The 21,366-nt window shown below is 40.9% G+C and overlaps 2 protein-coding genes across 3 annotated transcripts in view; one reads left to right on the plus strand and one right to left on the minus strand.

Annotated features, from left to right (window-relative positions):
- Window positions 1–7,367, minus strand: part of LOC121963985 (phosphatidylinositol 4,5-bisphosphate 3-kinase catalytic subunit alpha isoform-like) — a 31,796-nt gene extending 24,429 nt beyond the window's left edge. For both annotated transcript variants that reach the window (XM_042514230.1, XM_042514223.1), the window contains exons 1-4: window positions 7,008–7,367; window positions 6,520–6,588; window positions 485–591; window positions 65–233 (exon numbers count right to left, since the gene is read on the minus strand). In XM_042514230.1, coding sequence (XP_042370164.1) covers window positions 65–233; window positions 485–540 — 225 coding nt within the window. In that variant the 5' untranslated portion in view covers window positions 541–591; window positions 6,520–6,588; window positions 7,008–7,367. The remainder of the gene's footprint in view (window positions 1–64; window positions 234–484; window positions 592–6,519; window positions 6,589–7,007) is intronic.
- A 1,414-nt stretch (window positions 7,368–8,781) lies between these two features.
- zmat3 (zinc finger, matrin-type 3) lies at window positions 8,782–19,809 on the plus strand. The gene is made up of 6 exons (XM_042482666.1): window positions 8,782–9,048; window positions 13,105–13,847; window positions 13,930–14,070; window positions 15,287–15,453; window positions 15,712–15,815; window positions 19,404–19,809. The coding sequence occupies exons 1-6, from the start codon at window positions 8,925–8,927 to the stop codon at window positions 19,610–19,612; spliced, it is 1,488 nt and encodes a 495-aa protein (XP_042338600.1). The 5' UTR covers window positions 8,782–8,924; the 3' UTR covers window positions 19,613–19,809.
- Window positions 19,810–21,366: the final 1,557 nt, after the last annotated feature.

The raw sequence follows: 21,366 nt of genomic DNA on the forward strand, positions 1-21,366 counted from the left end.
GTTTTCTCATTTAGATGCACACCTATGCCCACCAAATATTCAAATTGAGATTGAGAGTTCTTGCCTGTGTAACACTGACAAAGATGTAGGACGTCTCCTCCTGTAGGAGGTGATGGAGGGGATATTTCCTGGCCTCCTTGAACAGCTCATGTTTGATGGTGATAAGCGTGGCCTCGCGGAGGCACTCCAGGGTCAGAATCATCCCATTGGGCAGCAGGCAGTCCACCAGGATCCTGCAGACACATTCAACATCATTATATTTTAATGACTAAATCAATTATTTACTTTTTACTTGCTGTGTCCTCTTGGAGTATTTCACATTATTGATATTTTTTTAGCATTCAGTAAGGAACATATATATGAAATTATGTAACAAATACAAAGGCATGTGAATTTTGGAGCTTCTGGAAATAATAACTGTCACTGCCTGTGTACATACAAAAAAATGTGCTTAGATCCACAATAGACTCTATAATGTGCATACCTGGGAGGCATCAGGTGGATGCCCCATAGCTCCCCTGAGGACGGCCTGGGAGGCATCTTCCTCTCTGTCCCCCAGCTCAGTCACACAGTTAAGCTGCAGAGCACAACCTAAAAGATAACAACACTTTCAAGCGAGTTCTGATCCTCAGGGTGTAAAGCAACTGGCTGACAGCCCAATTCCACTTATGCTTACACTTAAGTGGTGATACTTAAAAAATAAATAAATAAATAACTGATGACTATAGTTTACTTGATGCTTTTGTTCAGGCTGCATGTAAGAATGTTGTTTATGCTGTTATTAGACCAACTGGCACACATAGTTCCAGGGTTCCTGCAGCTCAAAGAAAGGTAGATTTAAGACCTTATTATATTATCATAAAGGCATCCATTTGGTATACCAACAGAAGTGGGAAATATTTGCCTTTTTGGCTGGTTTTCTGAGCAATTATGTGTTTCTCAGTCTGCATGTAAAACAACTCCACTGTTTTGATTCCAATCATGACAAGTATAAGAAAAGGAACTGATTGAATTATTTCACAAAAAATAAAAATAGATTTTAACAACTAAAAATCAGAAAAAAAGAGTCATACAATGCTATTCCCCATGCCTGAGCATTTTTAAAACTTTTGAAAGATGAATTAAGTTAATTTAATATCAATTAAGACCTTATTTTTAGATGAATGAATTCACTTTTTAAGACTTTTTATGGATCCACGTGCTTCACTTTCAGGGTGAGCCCATGAGTGCACACACAAAGCAACCCAGTGTTGCCAACTGAACAGCTATTTATGTGCCTTGTGACTTTAAAAACTCCACCAAACTATTTAAATGAAGAAAAAAAAATATTCAGTGACGCAATTAGGCAACTTTTTGCTACATCTGGTAACATAAAAATAGTTGCATTACTACTCTAAGCTGAAGAGGAAGGCACTATTGCTCGGTCAATCCGCAGTCCTGCTTGTCCTGCTGTGGCTGAAGCTCAGCTGTGCTCGCTGAGTTAAAGAGAACAAGCATGTTCAGTCAACCACACAGCAGCAAGACTAAAACAAGTACAGTGACTGACTGCAGAGTATCCATGGCATGTGTAAAACTGCCGCAGCTTACTGCTTTATGTCACTCAAGTATATCTCCTAACAACAGGCTGCACTTATAGTCCAGCCAGTTCCTTTTAAACTCATATTTCATCAAAAAGATTACTTATACCCGAATTAAATGGGTGATCCCAGACACCCATAATGCATATCTTGAAAAAAGCACAGACAGACACACATGCATATCTATGCAAAACAAAAGACTGAGCTGGAAGACATTTCTACTTGCCCTTAAAGTGAAAAATTATGTAAAATGCATAATTTGCAGGAGTTTTGCTGAGGGGGGAGAAGGGATTTTTAGGCATTGGTCATATGAAGGACAACTTACCACATTTCATCTACACACACTACCCACATTGTTTTGATTCAAAGCTGGTTGAAAATTGGTGAAACATCCCTTTTACTGATGGTAGGGACACACAAATAGTTTTCCTGTGGTCTCTGAAAAGAAAATATATTTTAACTTCCTGAAAATCATCTTCCAACAATCAAACACGTAAAGATGGACTTAGTATAAGGTTGGAATCAAATTGTTGTGCTTGTTCTGATCAACTGCCTCAGTGTCTACTCCTATATTCTTCAGGCTTTGGCTTCAGCATCATCTTATAAAATCTCTAGTCCATTTATCAGCAAGTCAAACTTCAGTCTGGATTATCCTTTACTGGTGATAACTCAGCACTACCACATGGCTTAATCCTGAGAGAGACCATAATCATCTTTCTGTTGAGATCCAATCCAATCTGAAGAAGTCTCTCCACTCAGACTGTGATGGGCTCTTTCACTGAACAGTACTTGGCGCGACACTTGACACTAAATGCAAAGACAGAAGAACTCACTGCCATGTTGGAAATTCAGCCTGGTCAAGTTATAACTGACACTCTAACGGTGAGATCAAATCCAGCAAAGAGACCTTCATCACAAGCCTTTCCAGTCCAATCATCTCCCATCTGAGCATTACGTATGCTATATTTCTCTTTTGCCACTTTCACAAATGATTGAGTCTCAGCAACAAGAATCAATTTAAATTGAAAATGAAACTCTAGTCTAAAGTCCACTTATTATCACAGGGATGTGTCTTTTCGCACCAAAGCCAGTTAGACCTCCATTCAACCCTTGTCGGTCAAAGGTAGACAGGTCTAGATTGGATCCAAAATTCTGGACCACGGCCCACAGCTTATTTCAGTGATCCAAAAAGAGTTAGAGTGGAAATAAATGACAATTTCATCTGATTTATCGGCAAAGGAAATATATCAGAGACTGACCCATTCAGACATATTCAGATCTTCCCAAAACATACTGTAGGTTTACTGCACAATTACTGTGCATTCCAAAAGTGAATGGAAACCAAAGTAACCATGTTTGTGCCATCTCTGTACAAAATGTATTCCTGTTTTTCTCACAAACAAGTTGGGTGTTATTTTTCAGCATGGATATCATATCAGTGTGGCAGTTTAGGACATAAAAAGTGCAATGACTTATTTACACCGAGCAGGGGGCACCAGTGTGGAAAAAAAAAAAATCATGCTAAAAAAAAGATCTCAGGTAATCAAAAAATATTTTTTTTCATCAAAGAATCAGATTTTCCACATAACCATCTGATAAGATGTGATTAGAAACCGTTTAGAAAAGGGCAGGCACTTTCATAAAAATACTCTGCAGGTGATTGGATAAACCATCTGTCTGTCACCATCTATCATGGGCAGACTTCAACCAACCAGATCAAGCAAAGCCAGCTGGTAAATCAAACTCTTGCTGTGGCAAGTCTGCAAAACAGCAAAACATCTTTTCCATTGAGAAAAGCCTCCAGTGCTGTCCTTTGCTCTTCTCTCAATGAAGAAATACTATCCAGTTCTGACAGAACTGATACTTTTGCAGCATCTGCACTAACCTCTTCACAAGCTGCCAATACTGTTTTGAACAAACTATCACCTCTGGTGGTCTGACACTATTTATTATCTTTATTCTGACACTAGAAACAGATTACAGTACTGTATCTGCACTCGATCACAGCTTTTTTTTCTAAACCTCTAGAGATTAACCTCATGAATACATTACTTTAATTTGTGAACACAATTCCTCACAAAGAAAGAAAAAATTAGCCAAGAGTGCCTTTCTAGCCATAGCTGTTTTTCTACCAGTCAACATTTGCTCATTCAATTCTCTGTTCTGGAGTACTGGGAAGCAGCAGGGTCCTCTGGGACTGCACTGACGCGAGTATTTTAGACAGACTGCTTATGTCCGACACTCACAAACACAAAAACAACACAGTGACTCAACTGCAACAGATTGTGACACGGTGATGGGAAAGTATGTGTTTGTGTGGGCTCTTAGAAAATTACAACATGCCTTATTTTAACCTTCAGCCAACTTGTGGCCATAAACAACTCTAAGAAATAAATCAGGATGAGAAGAAAACCAAGAGTTATTTTTATCATCATATATTGAGCCAATACCCATCTTTTATTCATTACATTAGTGTTTCATTGCTCTTCTTCTTCATTAGAATAGTTCTTAACAATAATAATAATTGTGGCTGCTATTCTTTCAGGATTGTATTAGCTGTCAAAACTGCATCAAACTGCAAATATACTGCATCAAAACTGCACTGTATTGGTATGTACGTTCTGGGTGTTTCCTCACATTGACTTGGTCTGTATTACAACATTATGACAAAGAGTCCTGCACTCAAAGGACTGCACAAATGCAAACTATACTAAAGATAACATCATGAAGTCCTTAAAAAATACATTATTACCCAATTACTAAGCTACACTACTGCAACACTTTAATGAACTGATAAAGAAACAACTGGTGTTCAGTAACAATATTTCATATTTTCTCTTTGGAAAATGGGTGGTGGATACTTTTTGTGAGGAAAAAATATTAGAAAATAATGTGGACATAGGAGCTGAGCCTTTACTGTTCATTTCACACAGCTAGACTACTCAAATAAATTAGGGCAGGCGTGTTCAGACTTTTTTGATGGGGGCCAGATTAGATAATGTGACAATACTTGAGGGCTAGTTGCTTCTGGCATCATATGGCTTATAAAAAAAAAAGAAAGAAAGAAATGACACAAAGACAACTGTTTCATCTTTAAGTGAAAAAGTATAGAAGTATAGAACACTCGTGAAAGCTCTTAAGGCTTCTTTGCTGTGGCCATATCTGCTACCTTGCAGGAAATAACAGGTGTTTGGTAAACGTTAGTTTGCTTATTTACTGTCTGTTTATGAAAACACATTAGTTTTGCCTACGTAGTTCCTGCTTGGTGTGTGTGTGTGTACAAACTATATGATTGGCACAGAACCTGGGGCGCCAGAGCCTTCTCCATAGCTGCACCCTCCCTCTGGAACTCTCTCCCCAAACACATCCGGGACTGCACCGACCTCTCCCACTTTAAATCACTTCAAAACCCACCTTTTCAAAACTGCTTTCTATGTTTAATTAATACAATATGAATAATAATACTGTGTGTATTTAATGATCTTTTTTTTGGGGGGGGGGGGGGGGGGGGGGGGGGGGGGGGGGGGGGGGGGGGGGGGCTTTATGACATGCCTGAGTTTCTTGAAAAGCGCTCAATAATAATATAATAATATTTAATAATAAATGAAAATGAAAAAAAATGCAAAGTTATCTTGCTTAATTAACCAATATTGTGTTAATCATATAATATATTTTGAGACAAACTGAGGGCCATTTAAAATTGATCTGAGAGACACAATTGGCCCCAATTTGGACATGACTGGGGTCATTATATTTTCTAAGAACAACACTTATATGATCTATCAATATATATTATAATTAAAATCCCTCACAACATCTTGTCTCGCTTTACACTGCCTGTATTACTTTTATATCTCTCAGTGCCATCTACAAGGAGCCTAAACACCAGATCGGATGCAGTGGTGAAGGCACCTGGCGAGATGCCCTCCTGCACCAGAATTTAGAAATGTTTTGGGGGTTTGCAACTGGGGGGAATCCACAGGGAATATCCATGACATGACACTTTAGCCTCTGAATCACCACCCGCTATCTCACATTTTTCCAGTAATTCACATACATCTGGTGTTGTGCTCACTGACGGCTGTTTCCCTGGTAGAATGAGCAACAAAGCAAATCGGAGCTTTGTTGATCTAGATTGACTTCCTGTGCCAGAGCCAGAGAAATTGCAACAAAAATAGCAACAAGCACAGATGAGACAGACCCAGCTATAGTAACTGTCTTAAAGTTGACAAACAGAAATGACAACTCTATGCATGGATGAATGACTACATGATGTACACGGGGCAACAGAGAGGAAAAAAAAGAGTCACATCCTCTGAAATTTTGACATTGATCCTCCAACTGATGAAAAAAACTGTCATCCCAGTTAAAAGTTTAAAGATGCAGCAGAGGCAAAAACTGACAGTTAATGAAAAAAGTAAAACACTGAACTTTATTTTCAAAGAACAGTAGCATTGAATATGTACAAAAACAAGCCAAAACGGAAAACTCTCAGTTAAAACAAACCACCCACTGAGCAGTTCTGCGATCTGTGACCCTGATCAGGATGCAGCTAAGCACTTTAGGACAAAAGAGGAAGCTTCCTCACAACACAGGATGTGGGGAATGGGGAAACACTGGCCTAGACACAAGCTTGCATTGAATACTGAAACACAACTGCACAACTACTTGCAGTGGCACTAGCTAGCAACGGAAGGTTGGCAAGATCATATGCTCAGTCTCTACCACACATACATTTGTGGCTGATAAAAGGTTTGAACCACATTACACAATAATGTGGTTTCAAGAGAACACTTGTGAAACCTTGATCGATTTAAATTTTCTCTATTGAATTAGCTTTGCTATTTCGGCTGGCAGTTACAAGAAAGCAGACAACATTAAATATAAAATGTCTTTGCTGGACTGTCAACACAGGAGTGGAATTTGTGAAGCATAACGTTACCTAAGAGAGACGCCCTCCTATTTTGATGATGGGACGGTTCCACCCTTCATGTTTCAATCCATCTTCAGGCTGTCACAGAAATATGTGTTGGGAGGAGAGGACATGAAAACACAAACAACATCACACACTCTGAGCATCTAGCAGCAGATTCACACGGGCTAGCAGCAGGTTAGCTAGCGTTGGCTGTTTAGCTCAAGAGCTGACAGCTACACAGCACCGTGAGTTCTCGATAAAATGATAATGTTGTATCTATATAATAATAAAAAAAAATACAAACAACCGCTCTAACTAAGTCGGCTCTGTCTAACCACACACATCTCTTTCGACTAACCTGTTTGGGAATGGTTAGCTAGCTCTCTTGTTCACTAGCTAACGGCTAACGCTGAGCATGTCATCCCCATATTGGCAAATATATTCCCTATATTAAACCCAACCAAATTTGTTTATTAGAAAGGTTCAATTATCACCATTTTAGCATGATTGCTCACCCTGTTGAGTTGGCGTCAACGCAGCGAAGCGTTAAAGGATGCTGGTCTGAGAGACTCTCCCCGGCTAGTGCTAGCCTTCCAGCTAGCCAACCCCACCAGTCCCCAACGGCCCGGGCTAGAGGCTCCCGGCACCGGGCGAAGCAGGCTGTTATCTTCCGTCTGCCAGCTTCCGTGCCACTTGTATGTGACAGTAAACGTTTCTCAGAACCGACAAGAAATCCTCTCGGGTTGCGGGTTGTAAGGCGTACAGTTACAGAAAATAAGTCCAAAATGTCCCGTCAGAGGGGCTCAGCTTGGGGATGTTATGAGCAGCTGCTGAACTGCTGGTAGACTGGACGGGCTGTCTTGCTGCGGCACTGCAGCCACGCTGTCTGTCCGGGGCCCTCCTCCCTTCCTCCAACACACAAACACGCACAGGCACAGAGTGAAACTGGGTGTGATTCATCAGTGTGATGTGTTAGTGGTAAAACAAGTCGCCTCAATAATGCCCCAAACCACAAAAAAACATTTTTTTAATTCAAATGTTATCACAGTACCACACAATATCATCATAGCACACAGATAATATGATACAACACCACGTCTCATTGTTTGTGGGCGTGACACCCACTTGTTTTTGTAAAGCAGACCACAATTTGTTGAGATGAGGAGATAAGATAAGACATTATTGATCCCCTGAGAGGAAAATTCACACTTCACAGGAGCACAAAAACAGGCCAAAGTGATAAAAGAATAGCAACATGACACTTTCAATTAAACTAATACAATTTAACAAGAAATTCCATTTAAACCACGCAGTCTTAATTGAGGTGGAGTAGTCACTTTGAGATATGACAAATAGGGCTACAATGAGCATCAAATATGAAAATATATAGCAGTGATATATATCAATAAAATATGAAATGCCCACACATAATAATGACTATTATTACTAGTAGTCTAGTAGTAGCCTAGTTATAAGTATTATCATTATTATTATTATTATTATTATTATTATTATTATTATTTAATCACCATCATCATCATCATCTTCATTCGTAAAACATTGATATATAATACATACATATATTTGAGGACAAAAAAATTAAACTTCTACTTACTAGCTTGTTACATGGAGTAACCTAAAAATGTCAATATTACAATGTAAGTAGCATAATATAAATAGTATTGTGTAGTGTGAACCTAGTAGGCAATAATATTATAAAATATGTATGTACTACTACTAAAGTACCACTACTACTACTAGTAGCAGTAATAATAATAATACATTAACAAGTAATATATATATATTTCACCTTACTGTCCAAATTTTAGAACCACTAACAACAATAATAATAAGAAGAAAAAAACAGTAAAATACATGTAATTTATTTAATACTTTATGATATTTTCACTTTTACATTTCTTTTGGCAATTGTAGCATTTTGTTTGATTTGCCCAGAAATTAACATAATTTCAATCACAACATCATCCTGTCTTTTTTTTCTGCAGATTTGAGACTCATTAATAGCTAACCACTGGTGATTAGAGTGTACCACAGAGGTGTAACATATTTATACAATGTGTCATGATTGCCACCCATGCAAATCAGCAGCGGTGGCATCGGAAATGGACTGTACCAAGAAGGAGAAGGACGCTGGAGGAGCCTCGGCAGGGTTTACGTCTTTGAAAAAAAAATCTAATGCTGCGATGATGAGCTATTTATTTGCATTAATGTTACAACGCAAACGTAATGTGTTTACATGTTATGGATTAAGGTGTATTGTTGCTGACTGCCTCTTCCGCTGTTTCGCTCTCTTCTCTGAAACACCCCTTCGGTGAAAGCCACAGTGTCTGAGCGTGTGGTAGCGACTGTCAGCCTGCCTGGCCGCCCGGTTTTTTTTGGAGAGAATAAGTTGGCAAGGGGATGTGACTGCGATGATGGCGCTGCAGCTGAAGAACGGGGATGCAGCGTACTACCAGAGTGCGGATTACTGCAGAAATTACACTTCGCCGCCTGTCAACTACGGTGACAGCAACCATTATCTTGCCCGATTGCCAGGTAAGGAGAGGCTTGCCATACAGGATCTTCCCCTCTGTCAGCAGGCGTATGCGCTAATGTGCAGGGATGGAGAAAAATCTAACCAGAGACGTTCGCAGAGGAGGAAGGTGGATGCTGAAACCGGTTGCCCTGGTGCTGCTGTCATCATCATAATGTCATGTAGAGGGGTGCACTAGACATCATTCTGCTCAATTTATAGAGCATGGATGCTGCGATGCAAAATCTGAGGTTGTCGAGATACTCTAAAGGACTCTTGGAGAGTTGAGCTGATGTAATTTGAAACAGTGCATAGCCTCAGTGCAATGCTCACTTTCATCTCTCGTGCATGGCAGTCAATCCAGTGGTTGTCAGAGCAGGTGAAGAAACAAAATCGTCGCTGCTCCCTTTTCATGCATTGCTTGATCTGCACAGATGATGGTGACATGTGGCAATTACACAGTTTAGTATTTCTCTATTGCACCTGCACAGTTGCTGCCAATACAGGAAGGTGTTACTCTTGGTTTTTAGGGACTTGTGTCATCGTCATGTAGCTATAGATGATCCACATTTACAGGATGTGACTATTCCTGCAATTGAACTGACATCTTCATTGCACTGACTGCGTGAAATCTCACATTTAAGTTAGTAGAAGTTATTGTAATTGATTGGAAGTCAAATGTACACAGTGCCAAAATAGGAGGACATTTTTATGGTAAACCCTCAATCATTTAGTATAAGAATAAAGATTCCAAAGATTTGCTGGATTAAATAACCAAAACTGGTCTTTCTCATTGTACAACTTTTTTTGCCGGCCAAGTAAACAATATTAGACTCTGGGAGTGTGTGATTGGCTTTTTATCATTTTTTCAAATGAAGCCTGAGGTCTAGTGCTAGTTGTTTTCTAAAAGAGGGAATGGATAATTGCTAATCAATAGCAGCCTAATGCACAGGCCAGTTGACTGGTGCTCAGGGTCTCTAAATGGGTATACCGCTCACTTTGTGATCATTATTATATAAGACAGTCAAATCTTTGGTGCTGCTGAGATATAAGAGTGAAAGCCAGGCCTTACTGTTACGTGACAGTATATCAAAGTACAGTAAGACATACATGGTCTTTGCTGTTCTCTGCGGTCTTCCTGTGCTCATTGAAGCAGATGGAATAAGCGCAGGAGGCATGTGCTTCTCATCGCTCCATAATTGATGTGACACAAGACAGAACAGCAAGAGAAACTCTAGAGAAAATGAAGACTTGGCCTATTTAGAGATTCTCAGTGGAGGCCATGATATTATCAGATAGCGCGAAGAACTAATGAATAACTTCTGAGGTAGTTTGAGATTTTTCCTCCCCCAAATCTGGCCGATTCTTGTGAGACTTTGAGAACAATATCTCTTCACGAATATATGATGAACATCATTGCGCTGTCAACCTCTTGATCAGCTGCCTTCTGCTTCAGAGCAACATTACATGCTTTGACTTGCAAAGTTGATTCCTTCCCAAAAACTCAAATGCAAAATACAAAGGTGTTTTTGACTTTGCAGCAAGGTCCACTGCTGTGAACATGCATAGTGTATGTGCTGTAGCTCTGTCGACTGCACTTTGTGGACCTGGATCTGGGTCTCTGAGGAGGTGGTAAAAACTGACCTTGGCCTATCTAGCTCACACTAAAGCTATGGAAACATATAAGCCCTGTTCTTCTTTCAGCCACAGTAAAGCCACTACAGGAAATCTTAATGTCAAGTAATTTCATAAGAAGTAGCATCCCCAGGAGTTGAAGAAGAGGTCAGGAAGAAGAAAACACTTTGCGGAGAGGCAGTGTTTGAAAAACAGTTGAAAGCAACGTCTTCAAGCTTACTACATGGTAACAGATATCCAATAAATGCATATGGAGTTAGTCGCCTATTTTGTAGTGCTGCAATGTGAACTCTGAACTACTTGATGAATGATATAAAGCAAAGCACAGCTGCCCTTTGTGCTTAAAATTGCTGCTGTGGTGAGATTTCCGGACTGCTGTGCAAGCTGTCTCAATCGGAGTTGAGGGGTTCTCATGAGGCTATTCCTGATTGGATTGATGATGCATGTGGAACTTGATTGGTGGATCTGGTTCGGGATGGCGTTAACCCTTTGAAACCTTAGCAAATGGCTTTTCTTTCAAAGAAATGGGAATAAGGCAATGAAACAACAAAAGAAGAAATGACCCAAACATTAGCAAAAAAATAAAATACTTTTGAAAGGCATCTGAAAGCAGCACAAGAAGGGTTAATAGTGATCTCTTTGCATTGAAGAGTTGCCTGATTTAAAAATTCATAATATGAATGTTTGAAGCTCAGTCTCAAAACTTGCTGTATTTTACTATTTTAAGCTTTTAATGGCTATATCCATTCATTAAAACAACGTTCATCCTGTTTTGTCTCCGTCTTCTGCACCAAAGCTTTAATTGCTGGAATATTTCTGCAATGAAAATGAATTGTGTCTTTTTCTTTGGATTTTTCTGTTAATGAAGCTGTGGTTCTGTAAGAGCTTCTTTCCTATAACTGTCCACTCACAATGGCCAATTTTCACCCGCTCCCACTGATGCTTATTGCCAATAAATCACTGTTGGTGCTCCCTACGGATGCCAGAGAATATCTGAGAAGGAGCTCCCATAAACAGCAAATATACAATCTCTCATACGCAGGATATGTTTAAACAACACTTACAATGCCAATAAGTAGTACAACTTATTTATAAATATATAATTGCTGCATAATGTTACCTTATTAATGTATGGGCAACCCACCCAGCCCTGTCGACTCCCCAACACTCTCATTTTGCAGTTGACAGGACTATAAGGTCAGCGCCCTGTCCAGCATACCTTTCTCCTGAGGTCAGCCAGGCCAGGTGACAGACAGGCAGCCTCTTAGACTGGACAGACAGACTGACAGCGAGCAGCAGTCGGAAACACAAACACCTCGGGATGTTATTTTGGGTCCATGAATCACCACCATTGGGCGTCCAATTGGATTCCAGATAAAAGCTTCCAGCACAGGGAGTTTTGACACAGCTGTTGGCCTATTACTGACCTGACAATATAGAATGCGGTTAAGCACATACACACACACACACACACACACACACACACACAATGGAGCATTAGAGTGGCACAAGCGAATGAAATCAGCATATTGCCTTGCCTAATATAATGCTCTTTCTTTTCTTTTTTCTTTAACATACACACACCCATATCTCCTATTCATGTACACACACACACATACAGACTACATTATCCATTCGAGCAGTCGTGCTTCAGGCTGTGATCTCTCCCGATCAAAGATGCTTGGCGATTTTTATTGTCACTGTCTCCGTTTGTGTGTGTGCACATGCATGTGCATGTAACGTCGTATGCATGACTGCAGGCGCTGCAGGCTAAGCCTAATCTTTCTCATGCCCACTGGAGTGTGAAGCTCCTCTGTCCGAGAATGTGTTTCCATTTGCCCATCTCTTTACATCTCTACTGCCTCAGGCATCCAGGGGGAAAAAATGCTTCCTTTCTTAGTGCCACTGTACATTGGTCATTGGATTTTCACCTAGATCTTTCTCGATGTGTGTCTGATGATCTGTAAATAGACAAAATCCATTTAAGTCTGCAGCATCTGAAGCATCAACAGTCCAATCCAATGCAAAAGCGCTTTTTTTTTATTTTTTAAGAAAGTTGTTTTTTTTTTTTTTTGCCTGATGTGTTTGTTTTAGTCTCTTAGCTAATAATATCACTGGTGGCACTAAATTAGTCAGTAGGATTCATCCTCTGTGAACTATGAATACAAAATCTCATGACAATTCATCCAACGGTAGTTGAGATATTTCAATCTGGACAAGTGCGGTGGACCAACCAACCCGTATTACTAAAAATGGCTAAATGTGTTCTTTGATTGCATCAACTTTCTGAATGCTGTCTAGTTTCCTTGAATAAAAAGTACTATTGTCTGTACAACACTGCTTTCCACATCACGGCTGCTGAACTTCCTCGTAAACACATTTCTTCGATTTGTAATATCTGCCCCTGTCTTGAAGTAATGTGTATGTGCCTCTAATGTCCACAGGCCCAGAGACCATGTTGAAACCTCCCCTGAGTCTCTTCAGCCATCCCCAACAGCCTTTCCACCACATGGACTCTCTGCACCAGCTGGGACCTCCGCCAATGGCGCCTACGCAGCCTCTCGGCCCACCACCCCTTGCCCCCGCACAGGCCATTGGACCCCCAAACATGGCTCCTACCCAGACTCTAGGGCCCCCTCCCATGACTGCTACTCACACGTTAAGACACCCCCCAATTACCCCACCACATAGCCTAGGCCCCCCTCCAATGGCCCCAGCTCAGCAACTGGGGCCCCCACCAATGGCACACGCCTTGGGGCCCCCACCTGTAGATCACACACAAGCAATTGTGCCTCCAACCATGGACCTCATTCAACCATTGGGGCCTCCACCTCTGAACCCTGCACAAGCACTGGTGCCCCCGCCTGTAGTGGCACCCGGAGCCGGCCGATTCCCCCTCCCTCCCAGCCCCATGTCCTCCCCTCCTGCTCCGGGCCCAGACCCTTCACACCTGCCCCCAAGACCCCCAGGACCGGCTCTCATCCCCGCCCCGATGTCCTGCCTCATCCCCGGTCCTCTTCCGGGTCAAGCAGCTCCAGCCAGCGAGCAGCCCCAAGATGAGGGCTCTCTGCTGGGGATGGAGGAGCAGGAGGACTCCCTGGGGTTGGGGGAACTGTGTAAACCACTGTACTGTAAACTCTGCAACGTTACCCTCAACTCTGCTCAGCAGGCACAAGCTCACTACCAGGTCAGCTGAAATACACATGGACAAATCAAGTAAATTATCAAGAAGTATGCACAAACACATATCTTCTTATTTTTCTGTCTAGGGGAAGAACCACAGTAAAAAGTTAAGAAATTTCTACGCTGGCAGTCAACAGCCTCCAGCCATCAGGATCCCAGAAGTCCTTGAGGCGGCTGGCCAGACATCCCTCAGCTCAGGATCAAACGACAGTGATGCAGGCAGGCAGGTCAGATCCAAACTCAGCAACTCAGCACCAGCCTACCTAAATGTTACAGTTTTAGTCAAGGATGTGGGTGTACTTCTGCTCAAGTGGACAGTCTGCTGATAGAGGTAGTTTCCCTGTGTGGAGGCGGCAAGGAACTGCACAGTCATTCTGTTTTATTTAAACAGCGGAAAATCATCATCCGCTCACCACCAAACAATTTACTGCTGGTGATCATTATGGAACATTTAGCAGCCTTATATTCACCAGACAGCCAGAAAATAACCAAAAATTTCTGTAAGTGCTGTATATGGGAAAAAAGTTTTTGCTAACAAGTTTGCAGAATTAACTTAAAGGGTGATGAAATGTCATTGTTGTGTTCACAACTTGTTTCTCCTGCCTCAAAGTGCCCAAAAAATCAGTAACTGAAGGTTTAAGGATTCACCATGTCTATGCTTGTGTTCATGTGAGGTCAAATGGCCAAAATTATCTACAATGTAGACAGCAGGAAATGTTGTATACATGCAACTGTCTTTTTTTGTGCGACTGAAATTACCTAAATAGTCTTGCAGCAAATGTAAGGATGGGCTATAATGGCAAAGAAGAAGAAACTTCATTAACGCTGCCTCTTTGTGTGTTGAAATCTGAGCATCTCTGATCTTTGTTATGGTAGATAGTCTGGTCCTTAGTATTGGTCATGTATGTTAGTGGATGTGAGTCCCTGTGAGTGTATACCACTGGCTAGCTAATTGGCACCACTCTGCACTTGCTGATAAAGCAGTTACCACTAATATCAGGTTGGCGCTGTTACAAAGGCACAATGTCCACTCTTGGGTTTCCCTCATTCTAGCAATGTTAGCTCTGTCAGCACAGTTGCCGTTTACACAGTTAGCACTGTTGAGAACCACATTGAGAGCCATGTGCAGACAATCTCACCCCACACTCTGAATCATAGATTATAATCTGAATGTTGCATACAGCTACTTTAACACTGTCAAAAAAAAAGCAACAATATAACCTAAACATTTCCCTTGTCTTCATAATCCTTTAAATATGTCAGACTATTTTGGACTTCAGCACATGGATGTGATTTCTTTCGATTTAATAACTTTCTTCAGTGTGCATTTTTTTAGTTGAAAATTCTTTTCTTCCTCCCAGCATGTATTTCTTTTCTTTCTCACTGGTCACTTTCTAACTCCTCTCACCACATACACTGCGCTGCTTTGTCCTGTGTTTGCAGGCGCAGTATAAGGGGGCGACCCGGGTCATCTTGGCCACAGAGAATGACTATTGTAAGCTGTGTGACGCCTCCTTCAGTTCACTGGCAGTGGCACAGGCTCACTATCAGGGCAAGAACCACGCCAAGAAACTACGACTCGCTGAGGCCCAACAGAACTCCAATAACATGTAGGTTTAATTATAGAAATGCTTTGCAGGACACAGAGGTCTCGTCCTTGTTTAGCTTTCTATTGGCTCAGCATTTGTCTTGCAGATCTCCTGAAAGCCACTACAACTACCTGGTTTGACTTCTCTCAAGTCTAAAGTTGTGATAAAAAAAATAGGTGTGAATGGGATGAGCCAAACAAAAGGTGTAGAAACAGATGGGCAGTTACTGTCATCTTTGGATCAAACAAAGTAATTTGTCTGGTGCTCTGCCTGTTTCAGGGAAGGCAGCAGTGAGACAACCCCGAGAAGAAACAGAAAGGATGGCAGTGAGTACAGACTGGTGAAAAACCGACGCAGCCCACAGCTTCCTGCATCCATGCCAGGTAAAATATTAAGAAATAAATAGATTAACGACTTATTTTTGAGCTGTTAATGTTAAACTGTCAACAGATACATGTGTTTACAATGTGGTTTGTATGTGTTTGTGCAACACATCAACCCAACAGTAGCATTTGTGGTTTATTGGTGAAAAAATTAACAATCCTATACGAAAAAGCTACTGTTTGCTAAACTTGCCCCCTTTGACGATCATAACTCAAGAAAGTATTACATTTGAACACATACAAAGAGTTATGTTAAAGAAGCAATCGGCGGTCAAATATTCCCTTGCCCTGGTTATTTCTTTTGGATTACTTTAGATTCAAAGAGAATTTAGCTCCATTTAACGCACTCCACTCCACTCTTTTGCACTGGCATCTACAGGATCCAAGAGTCCATGCTAAAACTGTGCAGCCTAGTGAGAACTGCACAACTATTTGGCCTTTGGCTGCTCAGAATTGATCTCAAATGTGATATAATCCATAATGACCTCTGCACACATACTGTATATACTGTATACAGCACTGTATACTGGAAAGCCAATTTAGCTTCCCAGAATGCCGCCATGAGCTCCAATAGCTCACTGAGCTGTAGTGGAGTCCCTGAGGGAGAGAAGAATTTCACATTTACTGATGTCAGAATACATCAATGAAGTAAACTGCTGCAGCTGGTTAGAAAGATATGGTGAACACAAGAAAACACTTAATAATCTGTTCCTAATATTAGACTGTCACACATCGAAAATTTTAAATTAAAACAAGCTTTGTATTTGACCTTTTTGTCCTCTTTAAACATCTAACCACGAGTTAGATTTTTTTTTTTTTTTTAAGTAACAAACAGCCTCTGAAGGTAGCATTTCTGTGCTATAACAGTGGTTGACACTGTGCAGAAAATCCAAGTAATAATGTTGTAATATTGGACCTTTTCACCCAAAGCATTGTGACTGTTATTTGATGCATTTTACACAATTATAGGAGCAGCCACTTATTGACATCCTGAGATGTTTTGGAAAAGCTGAAACGCAGTGGCTCTCCTGAGGGTAACATGGTTGTAAACATTTTACCAGTGTGCCATTTAACTTAAGGGTTGGCAGACAACGTTTTTGGCTGAAACTTTATTTTAACTTTACCGTGTTTTCTGTGTGTTTATGTGGGTGTCTTCTTTTGACCCTTGTGTGTGTGTGTGTGTGTGTGTGTGTGTGCGTGTGCGTGTGTGTGTGTGCAGGCGTGTGAAAACAGATACAGAGCAGATAACGTCAGACTTTGTGCTGACGTCAAACAACCATTTCTTTCTCGCCACTCTGTCTCTTTCCACAGACAAAAACAGTAGCACCTCAGCTGGAGATAAAGCAGGATAAATCATAAAGTCAAGCCAATTCCTTCCCTCTACCACTCTCTCTCTGTCCCCCATCCACTCTCTTTTTTCAAACACACACACACACACACACACACACACACACACTACAACGTTCTGCTGATTTAATCAGTTTTCTTGATGGACAAATCCCAAAATAGCCTGACTCTCTCCTGCGGTTGCCTTCTCACTGTCTTCGTATCTCTCTCTTGAATCTCCTTCTCATTTTTCGTATCCGTAACACACACACACACGCATGCACACACACACACACGCACACACACACACACAGACACACACACACACAAATACAAACATACAAAAACAAGCAATACTCCTTTTCCAGTGATTCACCTAGTCGTAATCCTGGTTAATCTTTATCACACATCATTTTAAGTGTGTGTTGATAGTCTATATTCAAAATCATGTGGCTATGATCTCATCTCATTTGCACTAAAACAATTAGTGGATTAATCCATTTTAATAATCAATTGTGTCAGTCATTTATCAAGCAACAGCACTTGTTAGGAGCCATGCTAACTGCTCTGTGAGGCTGCACTTAGGCACAGTGGTGTTTTGAGCTAAATGCCAACATCAGAACGCTCACAATGACAGTGACAATGACAGTCATGCTGATGTGAAGCAGGTGTAATTCTGAACCTCAGACTGTATAATAAAGATGGATGACATGACTGCTCCCCAAAAGTTAAGCCAAAACATCTGGACGGTATGGCGAATGGAACATGGGCCACACTAAAAAGTACGCATCATCACATACATTTTTCCCAAAGATAGTTTCTGTCATTTAAGGATGTTTTTATCACCCTAATGTTTGTTCAAGTGTTTGTTATTTGATACCATTATAAGGGGGTATGACATCATGATTGACAGCTCTGTGCTTACAATCGAGGGTGCTGCTCACAATTGGTTGGGCAGGTGAATGGGCGGGAACTTAATACAGAGGAGATGACCATTGTGCAGGCTGTGGCTCTATATGACTCCCATATCCAGGATATTTTCAAGAAGCTGAAAAAGATAAGTGACAGCGTCATATTGTTTATCATCGGGGTACAATACATACACAATAAATTCTGTTCTGCACTTGCCGAAAGGCTCAATAGCTGTCGAACTATCATGGAACACTGGGATGATCTATTTGTTTCACGGAGACGTCCACTCAACAGTCAGCCTTGGTTCTGAATATATTTTAGATGAAATAAATATATGGGTGAGAATTACAATTCCACAATTATTAAAATGTCCTTAATAAAGGACAATAAATGAATGATTTATACATGAAAACTCTATTGTCTTTCAGTCACCATCTATTTCACCATATCCAAAAAATTCTGTCAGCCGAGGGCACCCAAAGAGCACCTCAGCGGACACCGTCCCTTTATTTCTAGCATCATCTGCTGTAACTCTCCAACATCGCAGCTCTAGTTACACTGCATGCATGAAATACACCAGGAGAGCCCAGGAGCGGTGGAAGTGGAGACACATCATCCATCTTTACAGTCTATGTGTTCATGTTTGCCATCTGAGTTTAGCATGGTTACATTTCCTATTCAGCACTTAACACAAAGAACAGCTAAAGCTGATGGGAATATCATTAGTTTTGATCATTTTTTGATCATAAATGACTAAATATTACCACTAAATATCAAAATTTTGACCTGACAATGGTACCATAGGAAATTTTAAAGGAACACCAGAGTTACTACAATTATCCTAACGAGGACATAAATGTCCGTACAGAATTTTTATGTTAATTAATTCAATAATTGTTGAGACATTCCATTCAAAACCACAAATGTGAACCTTATGGCAGTGCTGGAGGAAAAGTCAGGCAATCACCAAAGACATTTGAATTCATCCTCTAGGTACCATGGTTACCTGCTCCAAATTTCATGGCAATTCATCCAACGGAGACATTTCAGTCTGGACCAACAGTTGAATGTCTTTGGGTTTGGGACTTCTCTTGTTTAAAATGAGAAAATTTAAGACCTTGGGCTGTTGGAGAGTTGTGTGTTTTTCACAATGTCTGACATCTTGTCAACTAACAACTAGTGTACCATTACAATAACTGATAACTTATGGTATAATAGTACTGTTAGTCTTTAATTAGAGTGACCTTCTAGCTGTCATGATAGATAAATCTAATAAGAATCAGCCACTTTATGTGTAGCTACAACTTACGTCTCTCCTGTCTGTCGTCTCTCCCCTCTTGCTCCCTCCAGGACCGTACTACAACCCCAGACCGAGGCAGCGCATCCCCAGGGACTTGGCCATGTGTGTGACTCCCAGTGGACAGTTCTACTGTTCCATGTGCAACTGCGGAGCTGAGCAGGAGACGGACTTCAGGCAGCATCTGGAGAGCAAGCAGCACAAAGCGAAAGTGTCAGAGTTAAGATACCGCCACGAGATGGAGAACCTCGGCTACAGCTAAGAGACATTAGAGGGGACGGGGTGGGAGAGATAAGACCGAGATTAGAGTGGGACAGAATAGGTGGAGAGACAGTCCAAATCCAAAGTGCAGTGAAGCAAATTCTAGCCCGTGTTTGAAGGGCATATTTAGTGAAGGGATTAGCCGAAATGGCCTCAAGATCTTGTTGCAATTCATTTGATATACGCTTAAACACTTAAATCCTCGTATTTGACATAATGCTCTGGCATATGATGCCATAATTGGATTTGATGGATTTATTTGATCTGGGTATTACTCTTGAAATTCAGTCTGTATTGAATCAGGCTGCAACATGTATTGAGAAAAGGATGGATTTTGAAGAATCAATCAAAAAGTCTCTTTTTTAAAGGTACTGAATCCAATTTTTTACCCTCCATCTGTTGTTATATCGTCTCTGGTCAACTTTTTAGGTGGGTTGCATTCACAGACTCAGGACACAGGTGAATGCAAATGAATTGCAAGAAGTATTGAGCTTGTACAAGCTACAGGAAGAGAGTGGGACATGCAGAGGGGTCAAGCATTGAAGGGATTGTTTGGATTGTTTGAAGTAGGGCTGTATTGGGTTCTTATGCGTAGTCAGAATATTACATGTAATAGAAGGCAGTCAGCATACCCCTAGTTTAGAGATGCAGACTTAAGTCCGACACAGAAGCCCAATTATGTACCGCTGTGGATGGGGGTTAGCAATAAGACTTATTTTAACCACCTAAAAAAAAAAGTCCCACCTAAAAATATTAAGTCTATATTGAGACTATTCTTACCCCTTTACATTTCCGTCAGACAGCCTGTTTCTATGGGGAAGCCGTTTATGGCTTCATTTCCCTATCTATACTCTCGACAAAGCCACCAGACTCCTTTGAAAAAAACATCCACCTCGCTGATCTGGTCTACAACTGCTTCAAGCAGTTCAACTTTGTTGAATATGAACAAATCTTTTTAAATGCCAAAGTCTCACAATAACACAAATAAAATAGCTGTCTGAGGCAGTGGTTGACCAGCAACTCCTGTATTCAGCGATGTTAAATCACTTTTTTCTCAAAGGAGTCTGGCTTCAAAAAGAGCAATATAACAGCTTAATTTTCCCATTGGACATCACCATCTGACAGAAAGATAAAGTGATAAAAAATACTCTCAATAAAGCTTACGCTCATACAGTACATAGTACGTTTTGTTGCGGACCCCCTATCAACAGCAGTACATTGCTTATTTTCCGTGTCCGACACCGGCCTGCTTCTCCAAAGTGGGGGCCTGTTGACTGACATCTACTATTTGTAACATACGGTCTAAGGAGAAGTACTTCTTACAACCCCAATTCAAAAATCTGAAGTATCCCTAAGAGAGAACCCAAAATATAGAAAATGGAGAGAAGTCTCGTCCTTGGGAACACAATCATTACTGAGGACAAAGTTTGAGACTTGTTTCAATTCCTGTGTCAATCAGCCCTGCAGGTATTTTTGTACAGACCCTACAGCAGGGACTTCAGGGCCACTTATACTGTAGTGACCACTGCGCCACAAATCCAACATGTTTATAACCTGCCTAACACAGGTAGTAACATCCAAAGCACTATTAGCTAATTTAAAACAACAAAGCACAACAAACAACATCATGTGGTAGAAACAGTGTTAGATGAATCAGTTAGCCTTAGCCGACCTCTTAGCGTAGTGGTCCTTTGGTGTATATCAGGCTGAAGGCTACACACCGGCTAGCCTTGTTTGTGCCTTTAGTGAGAATTA

Source organism: Plectropomus leopardus, chromosome 3 (assembly GCF_008729295.1).
Source record: "Plectropomus leopardus isolate mb chromosome 3, YSFRI_Pleo_2.0, whole genome shotgun sequence".
NCBI lineage: Eukaryota > Metazoa > Chordata > Actinopteri > Perciformes > Serranidae > Plectropomus > Plectropomus leopardus.

Excerpts from the sequence above, each read along its gene's own strand:
- zmat3 (XM_042482666.1), top strand. The coding sequence starts at position 8,925 with ATGATGGCGCTGCAGCTGAAGAACGGGGATGCAGCGTACTACCAGAGT. Across the intron at positions 13,848-13,929 it reads AGGCACAAGCTCACTACCAG|GGGAAGAACCACAGTAAAAA; the intron begins GTCAGCTGAAAT and ends TTTTCTGTCTAG. Across the intron at positions 15,816-19,403 it reads GCTTCCTGCATCCATGCCAG|GACCGTACTACAACCCCAGA; the intron begins GTAAAATATTAA and ends TGCTCCCTCCAG.